Source organism: Pollicipes pollicipes, unplaced genomic scaffold (assembly GCF_011947565.3).
Source record: "Pollicipes pollicipes isolate AB1234 unplaced genomic scaffold, Ppol_2.1 Scaffold_1600;HRSCAF=1878_pilon_pilon_pilon, whole genome shotgun sequence".
Classification (NCBI taxonomy): Eukaryota; Metazoa; Arthropoda; class Thecostraca; order Pollicipedomorpha; family Pollicipedidae; genus Pollicipes; species Pollicipes pollicipes.
Window position 1 is genome coordinate 9,771,095 of NW_023595962.1, and position 24,082 is coordinate 9,795,176.

At 53.8% G+C, this 24,082-nt stretch overlaps 1 protein-coding gene across 1 annotated transcript; it reads left to right on the forward strand.

Moving 5' to 3' along the window:
• Positions 1-15,409: 15,409 nt before the first annotated feature.
• LOC119093649 (skin secretory protein xP2) lies at positions 15,410-22,670 on the forward strand. Its single transcript, XM_037216639.1, has 5 exons — positions 15,410-15,422; positions 15,893-16,074; positions 16,207-16,362; positions 17,107-17,185; positions 21,357-22,670. Exons 1-5 carry the CDS (start codon positions 15,410-15,412, stop codon positions 21,521-21,523), a joined length of 597 nt encoding a protein of 198 aa, XP_037072534.1. The 3' UTR covers positions 21,524-22,670.
• The last annotated feature ends 1,412 nt before the right edge of the window (positions 22,671-24,082 follow it).

Consider the following 24,082-nt stretch of genomic DNA (forward strand, 5'->3'; position numbering starts at 1 on the left):
GCCCGGCGCACTGCTGCGATGGCGGCCGGGAATGCTCCACTAGTACTGGGGCGGGCAGAGATAGTGAAATGTTTGCAAGTCTCTTCCAGTGCACGGCGTTGTACAGGCTGGTATAGCTCATCGCGCTGTGTCGTTCTGTGGCACGGCAAAATCTGTCTACAGAATTGTCCGGCAGACCGATATTGCTCTTCTAAGGTTGTAGGATTGGGGAAAAGACGCTGGACATCTATTGTAGTTGTATGTGCAAGTCAGGGATATTATCTAGTCTACGCCCGCAATGCAACATGCACTCGACTGCGGACACTTTATGTCAATATCTTAGAAACGTTGGTCCCTAATGTTGCCACGCTTCACCCAAACAGCTTTCCTTTGCTCCAACGGCAAAAAGCATAAAAACAAATGCATTACGAAGGATCTCATCTGAAGTAGTCATGCGGCTCGCTCCATCCCCGCCCCTCTCACGAGACCCCATGGTTAACAAGCCATGCTTAGCAATGATCAACATTCTTGGTCAAGATGCTGAGGCCATCCCTGCAAAGCATTTAGTCATTTTCTACGAAGTATTTCTTCTCACGAGTATTGCTGACCATCGTGCGGGGCCTAGTCATCTCGCGCGCGAGAAACTGCATTTCACTTAATGACCAGGGGTTGGCTGTTACCGGAACCAGACTGCTGAAAGTAGTTAACTTCGCACCAGAGTAGTTACTGGCCTCCGAAAGCATGACCACATGCCTCGCGCTTGGGATGACCTGCACTTTGCCACGCCTCGCCAGAGGTGTAAAACGCAAACTGTTATCACTGCCCACAAAGCCCGTGGGCGAGATGGACCTGCAGGTCTTGCCTAAGTGCTTCAAACACACGCCAACGCGCGGACCAGTGACCGTCCTACCCGCGTGGGCCATAGCTGCGCCCCCCCCCCCCCTCCGGCGACGCGGACGGTGACAGGACAGCGGTCCTTCGCATACCGAGCGGCTTGTCTCATCAACGAATTCCCAGGGAATGTTAGACAAACGGATTCGTCCGGTTTTAGGCGCGCTGCCAAGGCATATTTTGTGTCATATGGCTGCCTTATGCTGTTTATGCTTGCATGCGTTGATATGTTTTTAACCCTTATTACTTTCCGTTGTTGTTGGCATATTCTTTCAACTCTCAGACTAACGACGCGTAGTCGCCACATATTCATGCGTAATGTCAGCCGATGTCAAATAATAGCATGGTCTGAAATGAATGCTTACAAAGGCTGCAGATGTGATGGCGGTGGTAGCTGTTTTTACGTTGGGGTGGTCTTAAGGCGACGAAAATTTCAAAGGCAAGTGGCGGAGACACCTAAGCAAATGGTTCGGTATGTTAGACCGCCTGGACTTTGGCACCCCTACGGCGCTCCTCTCAGGACAAGGGGAGGGTACGTCAACCTTTGTTATGCTGTCCAAACTAGTCCATCAATAACAAACATCCTACGAACACATCACTGGTATTCGACATTCCTTGACGCCCATCGACAGATCAAAGTTTCCAGCGTGGTGAACTAAGGTAATACTAAGGTGAACTAAGGACGTACAGTGTCACAACCTCACAGGTGGGCTGGATTTAAAACGCCCATTCTCAACATTTGTATTTGCACTGTGTGTGTCATTGGGTCTTTACGACGCACTCAGCTGCTGAGGCTATATGGCGTCGCCAGCCTCTCACCCTGACAGGAAGGGCGGGCACCGCGGGGAATCGAACTCCGTACCTTTGGTTTCCCAGACGCGCAGTGGCTAACGCAGGCGTGTTAACCACTACACTACACGCACCCCATTTGTACGTGCATTTCCCGTACGAAATGACGTATGAGATCGAATCGTTTTCCTACAAGCGCGTCATGCGAAAGGTATTCAGCCACACTCACACGCCAGGCAGTGAAGGGCAGTCAAACATCCCAAGCGGTGTTGAGCTAGAGCACGGAAGTGTGCACCAAGCAGACGTCACACAACAGCCACACACACAAATCACACAGCCCTCGTCAGCCAGTTCTTCTCTTGGACACAGAGTCAGTCTGCCTGGTACCGTACCACATGAATGATCAGCCGGACATTCGGAGTGCATTAGACTTGCGCGCCCTACCCCGGCGCATAACCGGTTCAGCTTCGTCAGCCCGGTCACCGCGCCACTGTACTCTCTTGATACCGCACTGGCGCTTCAAACACGTGAACGACCACGTCGGAATCGCGCCACAAGAAGTTTTGAGTCACACTCAGGGCGCCGCCCCGCTTCAGTGGATTGTTCTGCCTTGTAGAGTTTCGACAAATATTGGGTGGTTTCCGCTGTTGAATAACGTGCCCTCGATTTGTATATGATTTGGTTTGATGCAAAGTTATATGAACCACGTGCATTACCTCGAACGAAGAATCTCTGTTATGCCATAACTGCAATCAGTCAGAACAAAAGCGTCCTATGAGCGGCGAGGCTAAGCTTGAGCTTGTCAGTGTGACCCCAGCCGGGGCTCAGCTCCAGCTTGTCAGTCTGACCCCAGCCGGGGCTCAGCTCGAGCTTATCAGCCTGACCCCAGCCGGGGCTCAGCTCCAGCTTGTCAGTCTGAACCCAGCCGGGGCTCAGCTCGAGCTTGTCAGTCCGACCCCAGCCGCGCTCAGCTCGAGCTTGTCAGTCTGACCCCAGCCGGGGCTCAGCTCGAGTCTGTGAGTCTGACCCCAGCGGGGCTCAGCTCGAGCTTGTCAATCTAAGCCCAGCCGGTGCTCAGCTGGAGCTTCTCAGTTTGACCCCAGACGTCCCCGCTGTGGTCAAATCAGGGCAGGCACACTCCCTAACAATATTGACGTAGAAAATACAGCATTGGCAACCAGGCAACGTGAATTTCACCCTTACAAGTTACCGAAATGGAAACGAGTGAAAATGTGTGCCTTACTTCATGCTGCAAGATAAACATCATCGGACTCTGAGTGATCAGATGGAAAAAAACAGACGTGGGCGGCTTCCAACAGAGCCGAGGACACCATTCGGGCTGAACTCACTCGCGCAATACCGGTGACAATCGTAAATAATGGTTTGAGCGGTAATTGAAGTCATGGCGCTTGAGCACGTGGGTGGGGCAGGGTGGGAACAAATGTTCGTCTAATAGTGCGTAAGCGATCTTAGCAACCAATCGTGGGTGCGTTTAAGTCATGACTCAGGCAAACCGGCTGACAGATAGCAAAACGAAAATGCATCTGTTAGCCCATTAGATCGGCAATAGCCAATTAGATACGGTGACAGACACGAGTCATTTTCTGGTGGCAGCCCGGACTGTGAAATGTGCCAACACTATGTAATCGGTGGGATATCAGTAAGGCGCCACGCCAAACGGCTGTCACGCGACATTGGCCCACTGTTTGTGCGGAAGCCCAGTGGTCGGCGGTCCCGTTGCCGGCCAAGCAGCCCGGCCGCGTGCGGTCTGGAGGAGACACGAGGGAGATGCATCTCCGCCGCTCTCCAGCTGGCGGTGCCGACCATCCGCTCCGCTGGGGCGAACCGGCACGCGAGAGCCAGCTGGGCATCGGCACGAGGGGGCGACGTGGTATGGACTGGTTATGTCAGAGCGTTTACGACACATTACATGATGGCGCTGACATTTTGCGCCGCCAAAAAAGCAAATTGTGCAAGTCGGAAATAAATCGTATTTTTTTTGTACCGGATTCAAGGTACAAATGACTGGCTAAACCAATAATTTTGCACTAGCCCAGGTCAAACGTGTGATTGGTTCGAAATATATTTTGTCTTCGAGGTGTGGATGATGACATAAATTCATGCACTACGAGTACAACACAGAGTATAGCGGTTGCAACTGAAGGGATGAATACTTAAAGACATAAGGAATCAAACTATTGATGTAAATTGTGATCATTGCCATCCATCATAGGTCAGACCATTCAGCCTGACATTACAGCCACCGGCGGATATCCAAATTTCAATTGATGCCAATTCCAGCTTGCATTGATGAAGTCGAAGGCCCCCTGAGGTTTGCACAGAATGGTTAGGCGTAAATGGGTTTGAATGTTCTTAATGCGCTGTACACACAACATTTAAAAATCGTGTACATTATGCGAGTACCACCAGATGTAGGAAAGCATTGCTCGATTTATTTAGTACTGCTTCACCAATTTTGGTGTGTCATCTGTTGAGCCATGCGGCGTTTGAATCGTTCGTAGCACCCAGTATTTCATCTCATTCCTGTGATGCGTTTCAAACTTCGAGTTCAGACCATCTATTAGAGCAGTGGGCACAATCATTCGCCGCGGTGTCCATTGATGCGGCGCACACCGCGCAGCGCGAGCCGGCCCCGCCCAGCCAGCTCAGCCCTGATAGACCCGTCTTTCGTCTGCTCCTCCAGGTGCGTGGGACGCTCCTCTGCGTGGTCGCCGCCCTGACATCGGGCCAGTTCTTCCACGGTAAGGAAGACACGGCGCCCCTGCCGCAGGCTACACGCTCTCGCACCAGCGCCAACGGCACTCTCTCCCAGTGTAAAGAGGCGTACGGTACGGTACGGTGCGCGGTAGAGAAGCGCAATGACGAGCCCAGCGTTACTGCAGCGTTATCGGCGCCAGCAGCTCACAGACGTCCCATCGCTCACCGCGGTGCGCTGCAGAACCACTCGGGCATAAGACGGCATCATCATCCCCTGTGAGCAACGGCGGCGGCTATTCTGGGACGGGGGACTTTCTCCGGTGTCCACTCCTGGACGTCCCCCATGCATTATCGGCGCCCGCCGGGCGGAACGCGACCATCTACGGCGCCTCGCGCCGAACCTGGCGTCAGGGTTTGGCCGAGTGGGCGTGGTCTCCGCGTGGGCTCAGCTGTTGGCATGCCTCGGGTCGGAGGTCAGTGATCTCGGGGGGGGGGGGGTCAGTGATCTCGGGGCACGTCAGGCACCGCGGAATCAAGAACACATCCCGTTCAAAACAAAAAAGCGATGCAAGCTTTTCAAAAATGCGACAAATGTAAAACTTGCGTTTATTATCTATAAAGGTTTTAGGCTACCACACTCGCTACGACAGTCTGTAGCAAATGCAGCTGAAATTGCTGCATGCGTTTTTAGAATGTCACGCAAAACCGCGATATTCACGAAATTGTCACGCGCTGATCGCCAGACCAATTACCACAAGCTCGGATCCGGAGCCAGAGCTGAGTCAATACACCGAAGTCATCCACAGCTCTGATTGCTGTTTAGGTTTTCCGTACGTAAAATCTGAGGTAATTTCACTTGGTTCAATATTGGTACACTAAGTTCTCCAACTGCCAAGCCAGTCATGCACTGTGCTTTCGGCGTTACTTGCCTGAACACAGCCGCAGCGGTCAGCTGTTCTGCCCCGCCGCGTTGGGCAGGAGACGGCACCCATGTCACTCGCAGGCACAACTCAGGAACAAAACCACATACATTAAGAAGCTCGTATCCACGATGCAGTCTTCACGCTGCTATCGTGGTCGGTGCATTGACCATATGGCATGTAACACTTATCGTGCCATCATACGTCCACGTTCCATGCAATCGGCCTGGAATGTGGCTCTCTCTCCGGTGAGGAGACCCGGAGGGGAAAGTGCGTCTGTCGGCGTTGACTGCAGGAGGCCATGCGAGACAATCGCGTGCTGGTCCAGTTCTGTATCGCTCTGGGATGCCCGGCGTAGACTCGTGATGAGGTACGCCGGCGTCCCAGCTGCCGCTCGCCGGGAAGCTGAATTAAAAAACGGTTGCAGCCAACCAATCCTTCTGTGATTTGAATGCATAGCAAGTGATGTGGAACAAACCGACAAAGAGCGTTAAATTTCACTCTGGTTTTGTTTGACTCGCTTCCAAACAGCCTGCCGTTAAACAGGCTACGAGTGTTTCAAAATCTTGTGGATGTTGCAGCGGACTTCAGGACGGCTGTCTTCCCCTGCAGCCTAGTCACGTGTAGACGGCAGATGCCTTCTCCTGCGGCCTAGTCACGTGTAGACGGCAGATGCCTCCCCTGCAGCCTAGTCACGTGTAGACAGCAGATGTCTTCTCCTGCGGCCTAGTCACGTGTAGACGGCAGATGCCTTCCCCTGCAGCCTAGTCACGTGTAGACGGCAGATGCCTTCCCCTGCAGCCTAGTCACGTGTAGACGGCAGATGTCTTTCCCTGCAGCCTAGTCACGTTTAAACGGCAGATGTCTTCCCCTGCAGCCTAGTCACCTGTAGACGGCAGATGCCTTCCCCTGCAGCCTAGTCACGTGTAGACGGCAGATGCCTCCCCTGCAGCCTAGTCACGTGCAGACGTTAGCTGTCTCTCCCTGCAGCCTAGTTCTGTACAGACGGCAAATGTTTTCCCCTGAAGCTTAGTCAGGTGCAGACAGCAGATGTCTTCTCCTGCAGCCTGTTCACGTGTAGACGGCAGATGTCTTCCCCTGGAGCCCGACCCGTGCAGACTGCAGCTGCATCCACAGCAGCCCTGGCTAGTGCCAAAGACTTCCTAGCTTCCCTGAGGCCGCGGTAGTATAGACACCTTCCTCACGTCTCCGGTGACTCTGGGACTGGAAGACGCCAACCGCCCGTGTCTGTCGTCTTCCACACAGCCAAACCCGGGAAGCCTAGCAATGGAGCGGCGAAAGCTTTCATCCCCAGTGCACGCTGCTGTGATTGCATAATGGTGTTGTGTACCGGGTCCCGGGGTGTTTAATGGGAAGCAGCGTATGGAGGCTGCCACGGCGTGGTTTCATTAGTATTGCCACATGATGTTATCTTTGGCCAGAGGTGGATGTTCTTCAGTGATTACGGCCATGCCGTGCTTTCGAGTCGGTTCTTTCTACTCGACGCTTATGTGCCCGACCATGAGGTGTAGGATGGCTGCGATCAGGTGGGGGCTTGAGCCCTCTCAGGTATATGGGTGTTTCCAATCATGCGTATGCCTCTGACGATTTCGGAATCTACACGCTAACCGGCCATATCACAACAATGCATGGTAGGTGCGTGGCCTATTTCCGGACGTTGGACTGTGAGCACAAAAAGGAGATATTTCAGTATCCTCCGTCGCATGAGGTGCACAGTTCCGAGAATAGTTTCACACCTTTCTACATGTTGACATCCCCTACCCCGGGCTTGTTCCTGACTGGCCCTTGGCCTCACAGCTGGTCCTAAATCTTACCTATCGGAGGACCAGGCCGTCTTGCATCACGCATGAGTACCCCTCACTTGCCGGCGAGCCAGTCCGACCGCTGGCGGCGCCGGCCGAGCAGCCACTGCTGGGCAGCCGAGCGGAACCGCAGGTCCGCCCGCCCGCCGGCGAGGGCGCCCTTTCCACGGGCCCTCGGGCGCCACGCCGACTGTGACGTCATCAGCAGCTGACCGGCGCGCTGACGGCGAGCAATGGAGCAGAGAGCTCAGTGGTCCGTCTTGAAGGGCGTCAATCGCTGCGCGTTTGAGAAACCAGGGGTATGGGGTTCGATTCTCCGTTGTGCCTGCCCTCCCTTCCTGCCAGGGTGAGAGGCAGATGACGCCACATAGCCTCAGCAGCTGGGCGTGTCATCAAGTCCCAATGGTAATGTCCGTCCTGGACAAAGCCATCAATGCAGACAGTCACCGATGTGAAATGCATGAATTTCATGCATGAGCAAGAACGAATATCTGCAGATTGCACTCTTCCGAAACCAGGACGGGACAGGCAAACAAATGGCACATAACGCGACAGTAATCGAGTCCAACCGTCGATAGTGCGCGGCGACACCTTAGACTTGATCTGGCGAGGACCTGCGAGGGGAGGGGGACGTGGGCCAAGGCTGTCACGGGGATCAGGTTTGTGTCGAGGTTGGGAAGCTCTGCTTCGCCCGCCGAACGCTTCCGCTGCACGTGTCCCGGCACGCGGAGAGCACACCACTCAACGGTGCACTGCATTTGTGGTATGTTTCCATGTGGTGCAGGTCAGGAGGTCAAGCAGGGCGCAACTGCTGGAGTGTTCCGTTTCTGATGTCATGTTTTGAAGCCAAAGGTCCACGCCAAAGATAAGAGGCTTTTCTCCTGATTGTTCCGTCCCCCGATTACGGTAATGTCCCGATCCCGGTGATGTGGAGTCCCGATCCCGATGATGTCGAGTCCCGATCCCGATGATATCGAGTCCCGATCCCAGTGATATCAAGTCCCGATCCCGGTGATGTGGAGTCCCGATCCCGATGATGTCGAGTCCCGATCCCGGTGATATCGAGTCCCGATCCCGGTGATATCGAGTCCCGATCCCGGTGATGTGGAGTCCCGATCCCGATGATGTGGAGTCCCGATCGCAGTGATGTGGAGTCCCGATCCCGATGATGTGGAGTCCCGATCCCGGTAATATCGAGTCCCGATCCCGATGATGTGGAGTGCCGATCCCGGTGATATCGAGTCCCGATCCCGATGATGTGGGGTGCCGATCCCGGTGATATCGAGTCCCGATCCCGGTGATGTGGAGTCCCGATCCCGGTGATGTGGAGTCCCGATCCCGATAATGTCGATTCCCGATACCGGTAATGTCGATTCCCGATCCCGGTGATATGGAGTCCGATCCCGATGATGTGGAGTCCCGATCCCGGTGACGTGGAGTCCCGATCCCGATGATGTGGAGTCCTGACCCCGGTGATATCGAGTCCAAATCCTGGTGATGTCGATTACCGATCCCGGTGATGTGGATTCTCGATCCCGGTGGTGCCGACTTTGATACCTCGTCATGAACGTAGCCAGAGTCTAATGCTTGCGAGCCAGCCGATGGTGTGCGGAGGCGACTACCTCTTGCTCTGAAGGGGCCGATGATTCGAGGGTCAAACTACCAAAAACATCACAAACGCCACAGACGTCTCTGGAAGGGGGACACTCGCAGGACCGGGAGGTCTCCGCTCCCTGGTCCTCCACAGGTGACGTCTCTCTGTCCCTTCCTTCGCCGCTGAAAATTCTCGTGCAGGCTGCGTGTGACCAGGTTCAGCGAGCAGCGCTCCGCCAGATGACGGGGCAGCAGTCAGAGCTGTTGCTTCAGTAGCCAACGGCGCATCCATCATTGCAGCTTTCGCAACTTAAGGACAGCACAGTCATGCTACTGTGACTTGCAACACACAGGCCTGCGGACACATGGCTTATGGTCTGGCTGGAACTTTGGGTTTAGGGGACGCGTGTTTATAGTCATAAGGTTTTTCGACCGATTTATGAATGCGTTTGCCATGAACATCGTCCACTCAAGCACAATGCTGCGCTAGTTCACGCTAAAAAGTTCAATGGTGCGTGCGTACACGACATAATTGCATTCTGCGGCACACGAACATTGACATCTCAAACACGGCTAAGGGGGCGTGATGACCGAGTAGTTAGCGCCTTCGACCCCCAGGTGGTGGGGGGGGGGGGGGGGGGGGGGCGACCGCCAGTTGCGCCACAGCTCCTGGGCGCTGGTATGGCCTCCGCAGTCGCTGTCGCTCCATAGCATTGCTTTGTGCGTGACGGCGTGCGTAACGTTCCATTAAAAAATAAAACCCGGCTAAAACTCGTTCATATGCTGCTTTTCACCATCATGCCATGTCCCTGAAGACCCATTTAAAACGTCCGAGTGTTGGGCGTCGTTGAAAGGTGTACTGGTGGAAGTTCATTGTTTGCGATGACAGCATGATGCCCAAAGTTGCTTGTTTGCTTGTTCCAAAAAAGAAAAGGTTCCGTTTTTTGAAACAAAGAACACAAGAACAAATAACACAACACAAGAACAACGAAGAACACATGTGGTCAGCCGTGCTCTCGGTGACTCATTTAACTTCACGTAATTCCCAATCAATCTCCATAATTGTAAAAATTATGTGCCTTGAATAACTATCGATCTGCTTGAAGATGTGTCGCTTGTAGAATGCTTGAGCACGTGGCTTTTACATTCACTTCACTCTTAATGGGAGCGTAAATCACTGGTTCTATTCAGCTGAACTATGGGTCTTAGTATTCAGTATTAAATCAACGCGGCGTTTTCCCATTCTAATTTTCAGCACTTTTGGGCCAAAGGGCACAGGATAACAAGTGAGCACTCGCGACCGCCGCTATACTTAGACAAGCCACCCAGGCTCGCATCTAGGCAGACTGCCTGACCATGTAGCGGCCATACCGGTCCCACGTGCTGCTGCAGCGCGCCGCTGAAAGGCAGCCTTGGTCACTAGCGCGCTTCTGCCAATCAAAATAGTAAGTGTACTCGGGAAGGGCTTTGATAACAGCGATGGACGTGAAGGTGTTTCCGACTCAGTGACGTGCAATGCGTCATTCTCAGGATGCCGCAATAAAAATCCTCTTCCTGACGGCGTGTCTCAACCGAAACACGTTTAAATCGCCTGCATTCACAGCTTGCACGCATTCATAAGTTGCTGCATTTATCACCGCAGTAAAAGATCACCTGCGCAATTGACATATTCATATGCGTTACAGCTTCAATATTCTCACCTGCGCCTTACGCAAGCGCAAGTCTTCGTGTTAAAGTGAAGAATAATGTTCTTCTTTAATAACAGCTTGCACCACTCACATGCGAGTGTTCTGCATGGACCCGGCGGCCTCAGGTGGTATGGTGTCCCGGTACATGTGGTAAAAACCGTCCAGCACACATTTCAGACAAAGAGGAATCCATTTTATCAAAACAAGCTAACTGACGATTTGTGAGAGCGTCATATAACGGCTCGCCCAGCGAGGGCACCGCGCCGCGTCACTCGCTGCTGACGCTCGCGCGTGTGACCTGGAGCCGCCCGTCTCCGGCCATCATCCGCGTCAGTCAGAGCGGGCACTCCGTCACGCTCGACCGCCCGGTCCGGTCTCGCATTCGAAGGCTCGGTGAACGCCCAGCTGGCCGATTTTCGGTCAAGGTCCTCCGCACGCGCGCGTAGCAGAGCTGGGCATTAGCACACAACGAGCCGTGAGACAGGACTTCCGACCGTGGGAACCCGCGCCACCGTCGGTGGCGAGCGGACCCGTGTTCGTAATGTAAACTTTACGGGTGTGATAGACCTTGTGCCGGCAAATGACGTCGGGCAACCAGGCGTAGCGTTTGAGTGAGTTGAAGCAATCCATTCTCTGTCAATTCATCGTCGTATTCGGTTCTCACTTTTCTTGATCAAAGTGCGATTTAATCTGATAGGGACCGATGTTATGTTAAGCAGTTTCAGCTCCTTCATTCAGCATAGCAAGGAACAAACATGACAACCACTGCAAACTGCACGACAAGCGCTTGGTATGAAACATCGCTCAGATCCACAATAAAAAAACGCAGATGCCTGACGACCGCCAGGCCTACGAACATCTCGTCATTTCTTAGTACCTGAGGTGGGCAATCTACGCCTCAGCGGAAAGCAAAGTAACCTGTGTCAGTGACACAAAGTGACCTGTGTCAGTGACACTAGATCCGCCCGGTTTGTGTCCAGCCACCACTGCATGACATCAGGCTAACTTTGTCAGTAGATTAACCGACTGACAAAACGCGACCACATTGCTCTGCTTGCAGTTAGCTGAATAAGCAAATCATAAGGAGATAGATAACCGGCACAATCACACAAGCAGCAGGTACCAGGGATGGGATTCTCTCCAACAATTTTCGTTCGGTAAGACAGTAGTAATAGCCTTATTCCTCGAAAAAAACCAAAAGGAGATATAGATTCACTGATACAAAAAGGAGAGTGGAGATATAGATGCATTGATATTTAGGGAGCATGCCTTTATCGCAACGAATAGCGGAACGCATATCATTTGCTCTTACTATTCGTTTCGATAAAGGCACGTTGCAGAAATATCAACGCATCTATATCTTCATTCTCCTGGGTTTTCCACAAGGAACAAGGCCTTTACTACTGTTTTATCTAAGTGCATAATGCTTCTCGCAAATGCACTGAACAACTTACCTAAACTTCGTTCGGCTCCCATCTGTTTCTTGTCAGAGCTAGCGGTGGGGTGTTGCCAAGTGCTGACATGCTATCCATTACACAACGAGAGCCCAGCCATCTTCTGCCATCTGGCAACCGCCACACTGCTGCGTGGACTGCTCAGTCCGTCAGCAGCCATCCAGCTGCCGCAGGTCACGATCGCTTGGTATAAAGATCGCGATGGGCAGCAGATAGCAGAAATTTTACCAGCATTTCTTTTTCAGACCAAACGATTTATCTAAAAACTTCCAGCAGGCGCGGGCAGCAGACGAGCCAGCGGGTGGCGTAGCCGGGTCGGGCGTCCGCCGCCGGCCCGAGACGGCTATGTGTGTAGACCGGAGCGGCGGCGGGCGGCGGACGCCTGGCCCGTGTTAGCTTACAGATCGGACGAGTGGGCGGTGGATCGTGGGTTCCCTGGAGGCGATGGCCATATCTTGATATTCCTAGGAGAGGCGCTCAGATGCAAGCGATCCACTCATGCGCCAATCCACTCACCATATTATGTGCTGCTTAATATCCATGATAGAAAGTAAACATAAAATCAAATCAAAGACGGCCATTATGAGGTCAGCCCGCCCCGTGACCCCGCTGAGGAGCGGGCTTCCCAAGCTGCCATCCGTCAGATGCACAAATCCCCCCGATCTGACTCCTGACACGGGAGGATGAAAGCCGGCGATAGGGTCCATCGTGGTCTGGACTGGCAGGTACATGGCGAGTCGACCGGGCCCAGCGTGGGAGAGCGGCTGCTTTCCCCGCCGGAAACGACGCATGGCTGTTGGACGGTGGCGACGTGTTGCCCAGTGTCAACCGCTGCCTCGAGGCAGCTTTTGCTGGCCGCTTCCTGGCGGTAGTTTTGAAAGAGCTGCCCTGAGGTATTTAGTGAATGGTAGCTTGTAATGGGTTTATGGTTTGAAGCGCGGTAGAAATGTCTGCGAGTTTGAAGTGACCCAGTTATGGCTGACCCACGAGATATGAACAACAACAGGCTTATTATATGCACGCTAATGACGCGCTTTCCAGGGATGTTCACACTTAATGACAAGCAGGCCCGCAGCCTAAGAGAGCTTTAACGTCAAGTAATTAAAAATTGTTTAGGGTAAGCGATCACGTACACCTTTGTCATCATGGATTTCACCCTCATCAAATCCCCAGCGACGAGAGGCTTGGTTTTTAAAAAGTTGCACGTTCATGTTTACAAGATACTTGAGTGTAGGCTGATTGATCAGGTGACATTTCTGCAACCTTGCATTGGCAGCCCCATTCCCCCTCAATGACACGTTCGATTATCATGTTTTAAGTAAAGTTTTTCAAGGGACAGAAACGCCGATGGTCGTGCACCATAAGCCTTAATCTTAGTCCAGAATCTTAACGAGATGAGTCGAATTGACGAAGATTGACAGGGACAGAGAGACGGATCTATTGACGGAGACAGCAGAAAATCATGCTGGCAAGTGGGGGTCAACGCGAGCAGTCTCATGCAAAGTCTCACGCACGACGTGTGCAAAGCATGGATATAACCATTTTCAGATGTTTTTAAGGACTTGTGTCAGATCTCGGCTGCCGGAGTAAATATGCTCGTAAAACCAACTGTATAAAGCATGATAATGTACCGTCTTTAAACCAGCAAACGATCCCAACACCAACAGACCAATATGCGCGCCAGTGATAAACCGCAAAGTCAACAAGGTTTTCTTTGCCAGGACTGGCCTTGAACACACACTGAGGTCTAAACCGGGACAAGCCGGGCCCCGAAAGCCACCTGGGCACGTGACCCGGTCTGATGTGACCAATATTCACTAAAAATACTTGCGTTTTTGCCATGCGTCCGCCACAATCTCCTCGACTGCAAACTACTGAAAATTTATTCACTTCGCTGACTAAAATTGTCGGGCCTTGACGGCCCAAGGCCAGCTTATTACCCAGCCATCAAAACCAATAGCTCGGACACCAAGCTTCCGTCCATCCCCTGTCAATAAGCTCATAGGCTTGTGAAAGTAGGATATTACTGTGCTGATACCATGCTCTGATATCCTACTGGCATAGGCTTCTGAAAGTGGTAGCTCCATCATCAACGTGGTAACAATAGCGCTGTCTGTTATCACCTCAGGCCGTAACCGGCGTGCTACGTTACGGCCAATAGCCTTAAAGGATTTTATGACGCACGCCACTGCTACGGTCACAAACGTCGCGGCGCCTATTCTGTCACGCTGATCGTAGCGGAGAAACCGAATCACACGATGTGGCAAGTCCCAAGCCTGGGACCTCGCTGTAGTCAGGCGTTCTCTGACACCGAGCCCCACGTCCTCCAAGGTCACCTGAGAAGTCAGGCAACTCGACCATCTTTTGTCACACATCTACCCCCACCACCCACCACCCACCCCACCGCGCACAAACACAGACGCTGTAGGCCGTCTAGGAAAACAACAGCGTACGCACCGCAGCGCGAGCGGCTTTAAAACATACCAACTTACTACCGTTCGATACATGTATCGCTCCACATACCCTCCAATTTCCCTCTATTATGAATACTTTTTGCCCCCTCTCAGCGTAAGAGATAATAAGTCCACAGACCAACGATCGTTTTCCAGCTCGTTTCTTCAGCGGACTCGATACATGCATCACAATAAAAGACCTAGAAGTTCTACGTACGCTTGCCGCCACTCGCAGTTGCCAGCAATGAACACGCCTCTGCGCCATACTTCGTCACTATCAGACCGGCCAGATCCGTGACGATAACCGGCACGAACGGCTGGGGTCAACGGCCAGTGCTGACGCTCTTGTTGTTCGTTGTCTCACTAATTCGTGGCTTCATGCTCGCTCTGAATGGGCTTCCTAAATCTGCGGCTGACTTTTGCCCGTGAATGATGAGGTAGAGCGTCCGGGGGGGGGGGGGGGGGGGCACTCATCGCAACACGTCAGCCCCGCCTCGCCTGTATGCGTGTCCCACGGGGGCGTCTGGCCGTCAATAACACGCAGGAGTTTGGTGGACAAGGAGAGACCAAATTGACGTGCGCATGCCGCGAAGTGCAGCGGACAGCTCATGAAGATCAGGCTAATGACCACTGGCTTGATTGCTGTTCAGCTCTGGCCATTGTCAGCCATGCCAAGATGTCATGTCACCGTGTGTTATCACCATGCCACGTCACCGTATCATTCGCACGGAGCCCGTGAACGGGGTGAACCTGAAGGTTTTGCCTGGGTGCTTCAAACATATGCTGATGCGCGGACCAGTGACTGAACCACCCGCATGGACCATAACCTGCGCCCCCCCCCCCCCCGGCGGTGCGCACGGCGGCAGGACAGCGGTTCTTCACATACCGGACGGCGTCTGTCATTAACAACCTGCCTGGGGATGCTCGAAGACTGAATTCACCAAGTTTTAAGCGCACTGCCAGTTCCTTTTTAGTGCGATGAAGTTGTGTCATGCTGTTTATGTGTGTTTATGTTTATATAATTATGTCCCTATCACCTCCCGTCGTTTTTGTTTGACATCCTGTTTTATTTCTCAGCGTAATGGCACGTAATAGTCACGCATGTATGTAGAGTGTCAGTTGATGCCAAATACAAATCACCATCATCATCATGTCATGACACCTTTTCATGTCCGTGTACCATACTAACATGTCATATCACCATGCCATGCCACCATGTCATGTCATCATGATAAGTTATGCCATGTCATGCCATGCAACCATGCTACGTCACCATGCCATGCCACCATGCCATGCCACCATACCATGCCATGCAATTAACCGGCAAACACAGGTCCCCTTAGGAGCTAGAACATACCAGTATCCGCCTCTGGAAGCTCTGACCCGGCTTGCGCTGGGGCGCGAGCTGCCGTTTCCGCTTCGCACCGCACGCGCCAGAACAGACACACAGCACTCGAGCTCGGCTGCCTCGAAGTCCGGCAGCGCGTCACTCAGCTGCCGGCCGAGGTCACGCCAGACGGTGTCGTTGGGTGCCGCTCAGCGGTACGTCCCGCGGTACCCTGACGCTGTTGTTTCCGCACGCAGGGCGACACAAGCGACAGTATGGTCCGCCGCGCGCTTACAGCATCACCGAAGTCACCACTCGGCCGTCGCAGGGCGGCGGCGCCGACCCGGCGCCCACCCCCACCGGCGTGGCCAGCTATCAGGGCTACCCGATCCCGGCCGCCCCGCCCATCGAGGCCGTCGACCAGCAGCTGGTGGCGGGGGTGCAGGGCGGCGCGCCGCCCGCCGAAGAGCAGCAGCAGCCGGCCTACTCGCAGCCGCTGCCCGCCGAGGAGCAGCAGCAGCCGGCCTATTCGCAGCCGCCGCCCGCGCAGCCCGAGCCCACCGTCGCTCAGCCGCAGCCGACGTACTTCCAGGCGGAGACGCCGCAGCCGCAGCCGACGTACTCTCAGCCGGGTACTCAGGAGCCTCAGCCGACAGCTGCGGCGCCTCAGCCCACGTACTCCGAGCCCACAGTGCCGGCGCCTCAGCCCACGTACTCCGAGTCCACAGTGCCGGCGCCTCAGCCCACGTATTCTGAATCAATAGTTTCTGCATCTCAGCCCACAAGTTCTGCACCTGAGCCCACTTATTCTCAGCCTATAGTTCCTGCGCCTCAGCCTACTTATTCTCAGCCCACAGTTCCTGCACCTCAGCCCACTTATTCTCAGCCTACAGTTCCTGCGCCTCAGCCCACTTATTCTCAGCTCACAGTGCCTGCGCCTCAGCCCACTTATTCTCAGCCTACAGTTCCTGCGCCTCAGCCCACTAATTCTCAGCCCACAGTTCCTGCGCCTCAGCCCACTTATTCTCAGCCTACAGTTCCTGCGCCTCAGCCTACGGTTCCTGCGCCTCAGCCCACTTATTCCCAGCCTACAGTTCCTGCGCCTCAGCCCACTTACTCTCAGCCTACAGTTCCTGCGCCTCAGCCCACTTACTCTCAGCCTACAGTTCCTGCGCCTCAGCCCACTTATTCTCAGCCTACAGTTCCTGCGCCTCAGCCCACTTACTCTCAGCCTACAGTTCCTGCGCCTCAGCCTACATACTCTCAGTCTTCAGTCCCTGTGCCACAACCCTCCTACTCTCAGCCTGCTGTTTCAGCCCCACAGCCCACGCAGCCTCAGCCTGCCGTTCCTGCCCCGCAGCCCACATACAGTCAAGCTGGGCCAGCCGCTGCGCAGCTCCCCTCCTCGCAGCCGGCCGCTGCGCCCGCCCCTCAGCCGTCGCCAGCTGTTCCGCCCGCGCCGTCGGCCCAGGCGCCGGCCGCCGCCTCCGGGGCTTCTGCTCAGCTTCGGCCGCAGCCACTCGGAACTTACGGCGACGCCTTCTTCGGAGGTGAGCAGAACCACCGGCGAAGGGAGGGGGGGGGGGGGGAGGCAGCTAACATCGCTTAATACGAGATCGGGTGGCCGGTTGGATGCCCTTCGTTCGGGCGGGAGGTGGGGTCAGTTTGACCCCTCTGGGATCTCAGAGAAACTAAAAGAGATAGAGCCTTCAAATTCACAAGGTATGTTGGTCTGTACGCGAACTCACTTAGGGGAAAGTTTGAGTCTCCTTTATTATGACCTTCGGGCCAAGTAACGTCAAACATGGTTAAACTCCAAGTTGGTCCACAAAGTGTCCCCAGAACCTGATACCTGTTCTAAGCAAACGGTCACGTGCTCACTCAAGGTCCGTGACCTTTTTTGACGTTTCGAAGGTCATGGTGACCAAAATCATAGAATACTGCTTTGAGTTCTGCATTTGAATACGCGACAAAGATTAAGCTAGGCAGTATATTCCTAGAACGAAACGTTAACCTTGATCATTTTAGGTCAGTGACGTATTCTGGCCTACAAGAAGTCCATGGAAAATGCGTAATATAGTTATTGTTGTCAATAAATTCGAAGTCAGCACCAGAATCTACTCCAATCTCCCTAGAGTAATAAAACAGGTTGGTTTGACTTCGTTTTGACCTTCATATATGACCCTAGGTCAATGGAATTCGGTCATTCCATTCTTGCATTGCCTAAGAAAGCATCTCAAAGATGTGTAGCTTCGTCTAACATTCCGTTGCCCCATCAATTTGAACGATTCCCTTGGAATTGCCTTCGCTGAATCCATGGCCTGATTTGACCGTCCGTAGGTCAGCGATCTTGCAAAGTGCACCCAATTTTTGATACCACACGATCCGCTATTAAATTGTCTAAAGCTATGCAAAATTTAGCGCGGCTACACCGCGGCGTTCGGAAACCATTCCGGAAAAACAATCGGAGTGAGGGGATCAATTTGACCCCCACCCGAGCGTGCGGTGACCGACAAACGGTGACACAGAGTAAACATATCACTTTTCGCAGGCTTAAGATGCTCTTTCGACAGCGACGCAATCGACAATGACAATCAATTACGCAATCGCACAATTGCTACAATCGACAATCTTCAGCGAAAATCGACGTACCAAATCATATATCTCCGCAACGTAATGCCCATGTATGGGGTAGGGGGAGAGGGACAGCATCAAGCGATTGGCTGGGCATCCTAGCACCGCATTTTCCCTTGCCTGGGGTCACTTGAAGTCAAGTAGATACGAATATTTTTTGCAACAATACAGCGTCGTAGACGAGTCATCTGCTGCGTGGCACGATCATTCATACGAAATAACATCGAATGTTACAGTATTATTGACTTACAAAACATTATCTGCAGCGGTGGCAGCACCGGTCAAAATTAAATGAGGCGAACTGTTCAAAGGTGTGATAATTGCTTGGTGCATGGAAGCAGCGTTCCACAAAAGTGGTACTTCTAACCTTGTGAATAGTGCGAAAATAACTTAGGTCGTAAATACACAAAAACTTGTAGACGTACTAAACGTGCCAAAATACACATGTACATTAAACAAGACAATGCAACATTATATGCAAAACTATACCGTCAAAATGCAAGAAGGCTTTAACGTCACCAGGTACACTGTTCAGGGATAAGCACCTTTAAATTTAGGCAAATTAGTTACCGTAACTGGCTGGCGAGTCCCTCTAGTCCTTTACAACCAGCGTCACCGTAACTGGCTGGCGAGCCCCTCTAGTCCTTTACAACCAGCGTCACTGTAACTGGCTGGCGAGCCCCTGTAGTCCTTTACAACCAGCGTCACCGTAACTGGCTGGCGAGCCCCTCCAGTCCTTCACAACCAGCGTCACCGTAACTGGCTGGCGAGCCCCTCTAGTCCTTCACAACCAGCGTCATCATAACTTGCTGGCGAGCCACGTACAGCTGGTGCTGAACAAGTTGAAAGTGACGCCTTTCGCTGGACGGGTTCGTGTCGGGGTGCTTTACCACGCTAGCGGAGAGTGATGGCTTGGCATCTCCTGTTAGCTCGCTTCGCTCAGGGGTTTCACTGCATTGTCTGGCAGCCCTACATGATTCGTGCACGATGTAAGCCGTGCGTGACCGACGACATGCCAGGCTTCATAGAATGGAGCGTCCGCGGTGGCTGCAGCACGCGCCACCGTCGACTCAGGCACGCACGTGCAGATGGGGAGAGCCGCCCCGAACGCTTCATTTGGGGTTGAACTTGGAGCAGATCCTAAAAAAGTGTGGTAGTTTTCACGGCTCGTCAGATTTCGGTTCCTTTCACCTGACAAACTGTGTTATGACAAGCTTCTTCCCAGCAAAAATTGTTCAGATTTTCCTCAAAGTCCAGAAATGCTCATTTTGCCCAAGCACGTCCTTCATAGAGGAAGAGGCGGGGGTTTGCTCCACGGGGTCCTTGGGGGGAGGAGAGGGGGAGAGGGGAGGGGGAGGGGGGGAATCGGCGGTCCTGTGATTGGAAGCGCCGATGGTTGCCAAGGTTTATGCCAATGTATGTGCCGTGGTATGGTGCTCCGGCCGGGGGGTTTCAAGCATCGATGGCCTTTCTTTAGTGTTGGAGAACGTGGCTGATATGCTTCGAGGAGGTGGCTGCACACTTGGACCCAGGTGCCTATCTCTTTCCCTGGAGACGAGAGAACATGGACAGTGTCAAAAGCTTTAGCCGGCGTTGATCGTACCTTCGACGGAACGCTCTGAGCGCGAGACTCACCCAGCTTTCAGACACGTTTTTTCCGTTTTATTTTTTTGAGATCTGCCCAAGTCTGCCCGCACGTTCGGAATTTCGGTAGGTGCTCGCACTTAATTTAGCTTCGGCTGCTTAAATTGCGCTAATGCAACGATGATTCCCCGTGGTGCATTTGATGGGAACATTTTACGTCACGAAAAATGATAAATTTCACTCACTCCAAACGAGTTATTTGGGAATGTCCCATGATCCGGAATGACGCCATCTACCGTCACGGACCTGGCCGCCACCCTCCACTGCCGGCCCATGATTGGCTGGCTGTGACATCACGTGTACAACGCAACGGAGTTAAGTATTGCCTTTCGCGCAAGTGGCATTTCTGGCAGCTCTACAACAGCAAAACAGCTAGCATGGGTCCAGCTTGCCACTATCAATTATATCGCGGAACTTTCTGGCAAGCTTTCAAGGCGAAACGTTACCTTTCCGTTCAGTTGTTAACTGCTTCAACACAGGCCATTTCGAAAATGCTGGATATCACCGATGAGTCACTCTAGAGATACCACTTCCCGGAATTCGAGCGTCATACAAACCAAGGCCGGGGGACCAGATGTCTCAAAGACACCAAGCAGGCAGACAAACCAAGGCCGGGGGACCAGATGTCTCAAAGACACCAAGCAGACAGACAAACCAAGCCCGGGGGCCCAGATGTCTCAAAGACACCAAGCAGGCAGACAAACCAAGCCGGGGGCCCAGATGTCTCAAAGACACCCAAGCAGGCAGACAAACCAAGGCCGGGGGACCAGATGTCTCAAAGACACCTAGCAGGCAGACAAACCAAGGCCGGGGGACCAGATGTCTCGAAAACACCAAGCAGGCAGACAAAGCAAGGCCGGGGGACCAGATGTCTCAAAGACACCTAGCAGGCAGAAACTCATCCCTTCTAAGTTCCATGCCGACCAGCCAATGAAACAGGGCTCAGTCTGCTCGTGTGCCGGGATAGTGATGCAGTCATGTAGACAGCAGGCCAACAAAGAGCCGCAAGGGCCCAGTCGCTCCACGACGGTGCAGTCTTCCCCACTCAGCCTCAGTCTTGCATTCCGTTAGGCCCACAAACCCACAAACGGGTTTTACTCACTGAGGGCCACTTTCATTATGTTATGTATCATAATCTAACACATCAAATAACATTATTCAGCAAGGCCCACAAACAATGTACCTCGAGGCGTCTACTAGTCTGGGCAGGTTTCGGTCAGACTCGTATCTGATTGGCTGGCAGCAGGAGTTGTTGCCACAGACAAGAGTGGGTAGGTGAGGGGGGCATTCACGCTTTTCTGTCCACGTAATGCCAAAGGACACCGTGTTAAAAGTACAAATCCAAGCATAACCCCCGGCATTCCTGCTGCATAGCCCATAGCTCTTAAGGTGACTGCGCTCCACGCCTGCGGCCCGCGATCTAACGCTGCCGATGGTCCCCAGGTGAAGCCAGTGCGGCGCCGGGCCGGCAGCGCCAGCGGCCCGGGCCCCAGCCGCAGTACAGAGAGCCCGGTCTGGGCGTGCCTGGCGACGGTGGCTTCCTCATGCCCTGGAACGTGCCCTCCAACATCCAGATGGCGCTGCGGGACGGACTCCGACCCGGCTGGTAGGCCGGACTGGTCGAAGACGTCTCCGCCGGAGGCCGGGTGACAATGCGGCTGCAGATGGCGCCCTTGTCGGAAGATAGGTGGCAGCACTGCTAGAAAGCCACCGGCGCTGAGCGGTCAGATTGGCTGAAGATCATGACGGAAGCAGACAGCTTGCGCGCCCAGCTGCTGGAATGCTGAGACTGTATCACGTACTGTGTCTTAGATGTTGTAAGCTGTCTGCTGATGCGTGTGGAGCTGGCCACATGCCCGTGGCAGATTACCGGGTGCGGCGTTTAAGACGTTACTGAGCTTACCCTTAGAAGTCGCTGGTGAAAAAAGTTTGCGCAAGCTCCGATTATTAAATATGATGTAAGATAATGATTGTGCTAGTTAAGTTATGTGATCGATCAAAACCCACCAATTGAATCAGACCTTTGCTTTCATGGGGCTCAAAATAACGTACTTGTTCCCTACTTATTAGTCAACTACAAGAACAGATTGTACGAGCTCTGGTCCCCACCTGGAGTCACCGAACCCACGAAGGTGTGTGCCTTCGCCCCAATAGAATGCTCGGCCTGCACTGTGTGCCTTGGCGCCAATTAGTTCACAGCAAATAGTAGTATTGAAGACGGGATGCGTTTGTCGACACCACCTGACAAGCAGAGACCTCTGGTGGTTGTCTCCGTCACTCAACAGCTGTAGGCGGACACAGACCTCTGATGGCTGTGTCTCCGTTCTCCAGCAACAGTAGTCTCCACGTTGTCGTGTCGCAGTTCGCGCCCGCCGGCCGAGTGTCCGCAGTGTTTTTGCACCGCAGTGCTGACACGCATGTCCGTGTTCTCCAGTCCTCAAAGGCGCGTGATTCGGCGCCGTAGCCATGGGGTGCGCTTCTGTATCAGTGAAACTGCATGTCTGTAGCCCCGTGTACGCCAACAGCCGCGGCCATGTGACATGTGACATGTGCCATGTGTGTGCGGGAGCGTCAGGCTGCCCCCTCGCCTCCCCCTCCCCCATGGCTCCACCGCTCCCATGTCTCGCGGTGGCACGCGTACTTCGCTCAAGACGCAGCGTAACAACGTCCGCGCCGTATTCCGAATCGTCTCAAAACATCATACTTTGTGAGAGGTAGCTACAGCCGTTAGTGCAGTCGTGAGCCGCGGCGATGGTTCGTGACAGCGGCGTGGAATCCGCCGGGACCGGTCGGACCTGTGGACAATCAATCACGCTCGCCACATCCATTTATCTATAAATACATAGCGTAGTTACATCGTGTGTGTTACAGCTTAGTTACAGCGTAGTTTGAGCGTAGTTACGGCGCAGTTAAAGCGAATTCACAACGTCCCTACAGCGCAGTTATGGCGTTTCTTGCTGTCAGGCTCCTGACAACTCTTGCAGGTAGTTCCGACTAAACCCCTGACGAAAGGTCAACCGCAATGGACTCAGAGCGGTACAGGCCCGTCCAGCCACTCCAGTTCTTCCGGCACTGGTCAGTAAACTCAGTGGGCGGGACCTGCCACGCGGGAGGCCCATTCGGGTATGCATGTGCACTCACCAGTCTTGCTCTTGGGGAGAGAGGAATTAGACGACAGGTCGACAGAGATGCCCTGCTCTCGACATCAAGGTATATATGCCATACAACCATATTAGATGTGTACAACAAAACGAAACAACAATGCGGTTCTTGTGGGTTAGTTTCACAGGTTATATGGTAAAAGAATGGTCCGTGTCTGCCGGGTGGACAGCCAGCTGAATGGCCGCATCTGTCATCGGAGATGTCCCGCTCCTAGAGGATGGCCGCCGCTCTTGTCGCAGGGACACGAGATCGGTCCCGTGCTGCAGAATGACCCCTGATACAGTCCCGTCGCGACGCGACTGCTGGAATGAGCCGCTCTCCTCCGGACGTTTGATTTCAGATCGCTGCTCATTTGGAGCAGCTGCTAAGCGCAGTGTCCACACCCGCCGAGCTCAATGAATATGAATGCTTGTGTGGGTGACGGGGTGCGGTGGCGCTCGCGACTGCGCCGACAGACAGCTGCACGTGCACCTGGTGCCCCCCCCCCCCCCACGCCAAGCACACATGCGCGCAGGACTAGAAGCTGCTCGCCGCAGACGTCGCGCGCAATCGTCGAAGAACGGTGCCGCGCGGCTTCACTCCCGCGGCTGGCGTCCGCGCCGGAGAGACGCCGAGAGGCGCCCAGACGAACGCCAAGAGGAGCTCAGACATACACCACGGGCGCCCAGACAAACGCCAAGAGGCGCCCAGACATACACCACGGCGCCCAGACAAACGCCAAGAGTCGCCCCGAAAAAAACGCCGAAAGGCGCCCAGACGAAAGCCAAGAGACACCCAGACAAACGCCGAGATGCGCCCAGACAAACGCCGAAAGGCGCCCGGACAAACGCCAAAAGGTGCCCAGACAAACGCGAAGGGGCGCCCGGACAAACGCCAAGAGGCGCCCGGACAAACGCCGAGAGACGCCCAGCCAAACGCCGAGAGGCGCCCAGACAGACTCCAAGAGGCACCCGGAAGAACGCTAAGAGGCACCCAGATAAAAGCCAACAGGCACCCAGACAAACGCC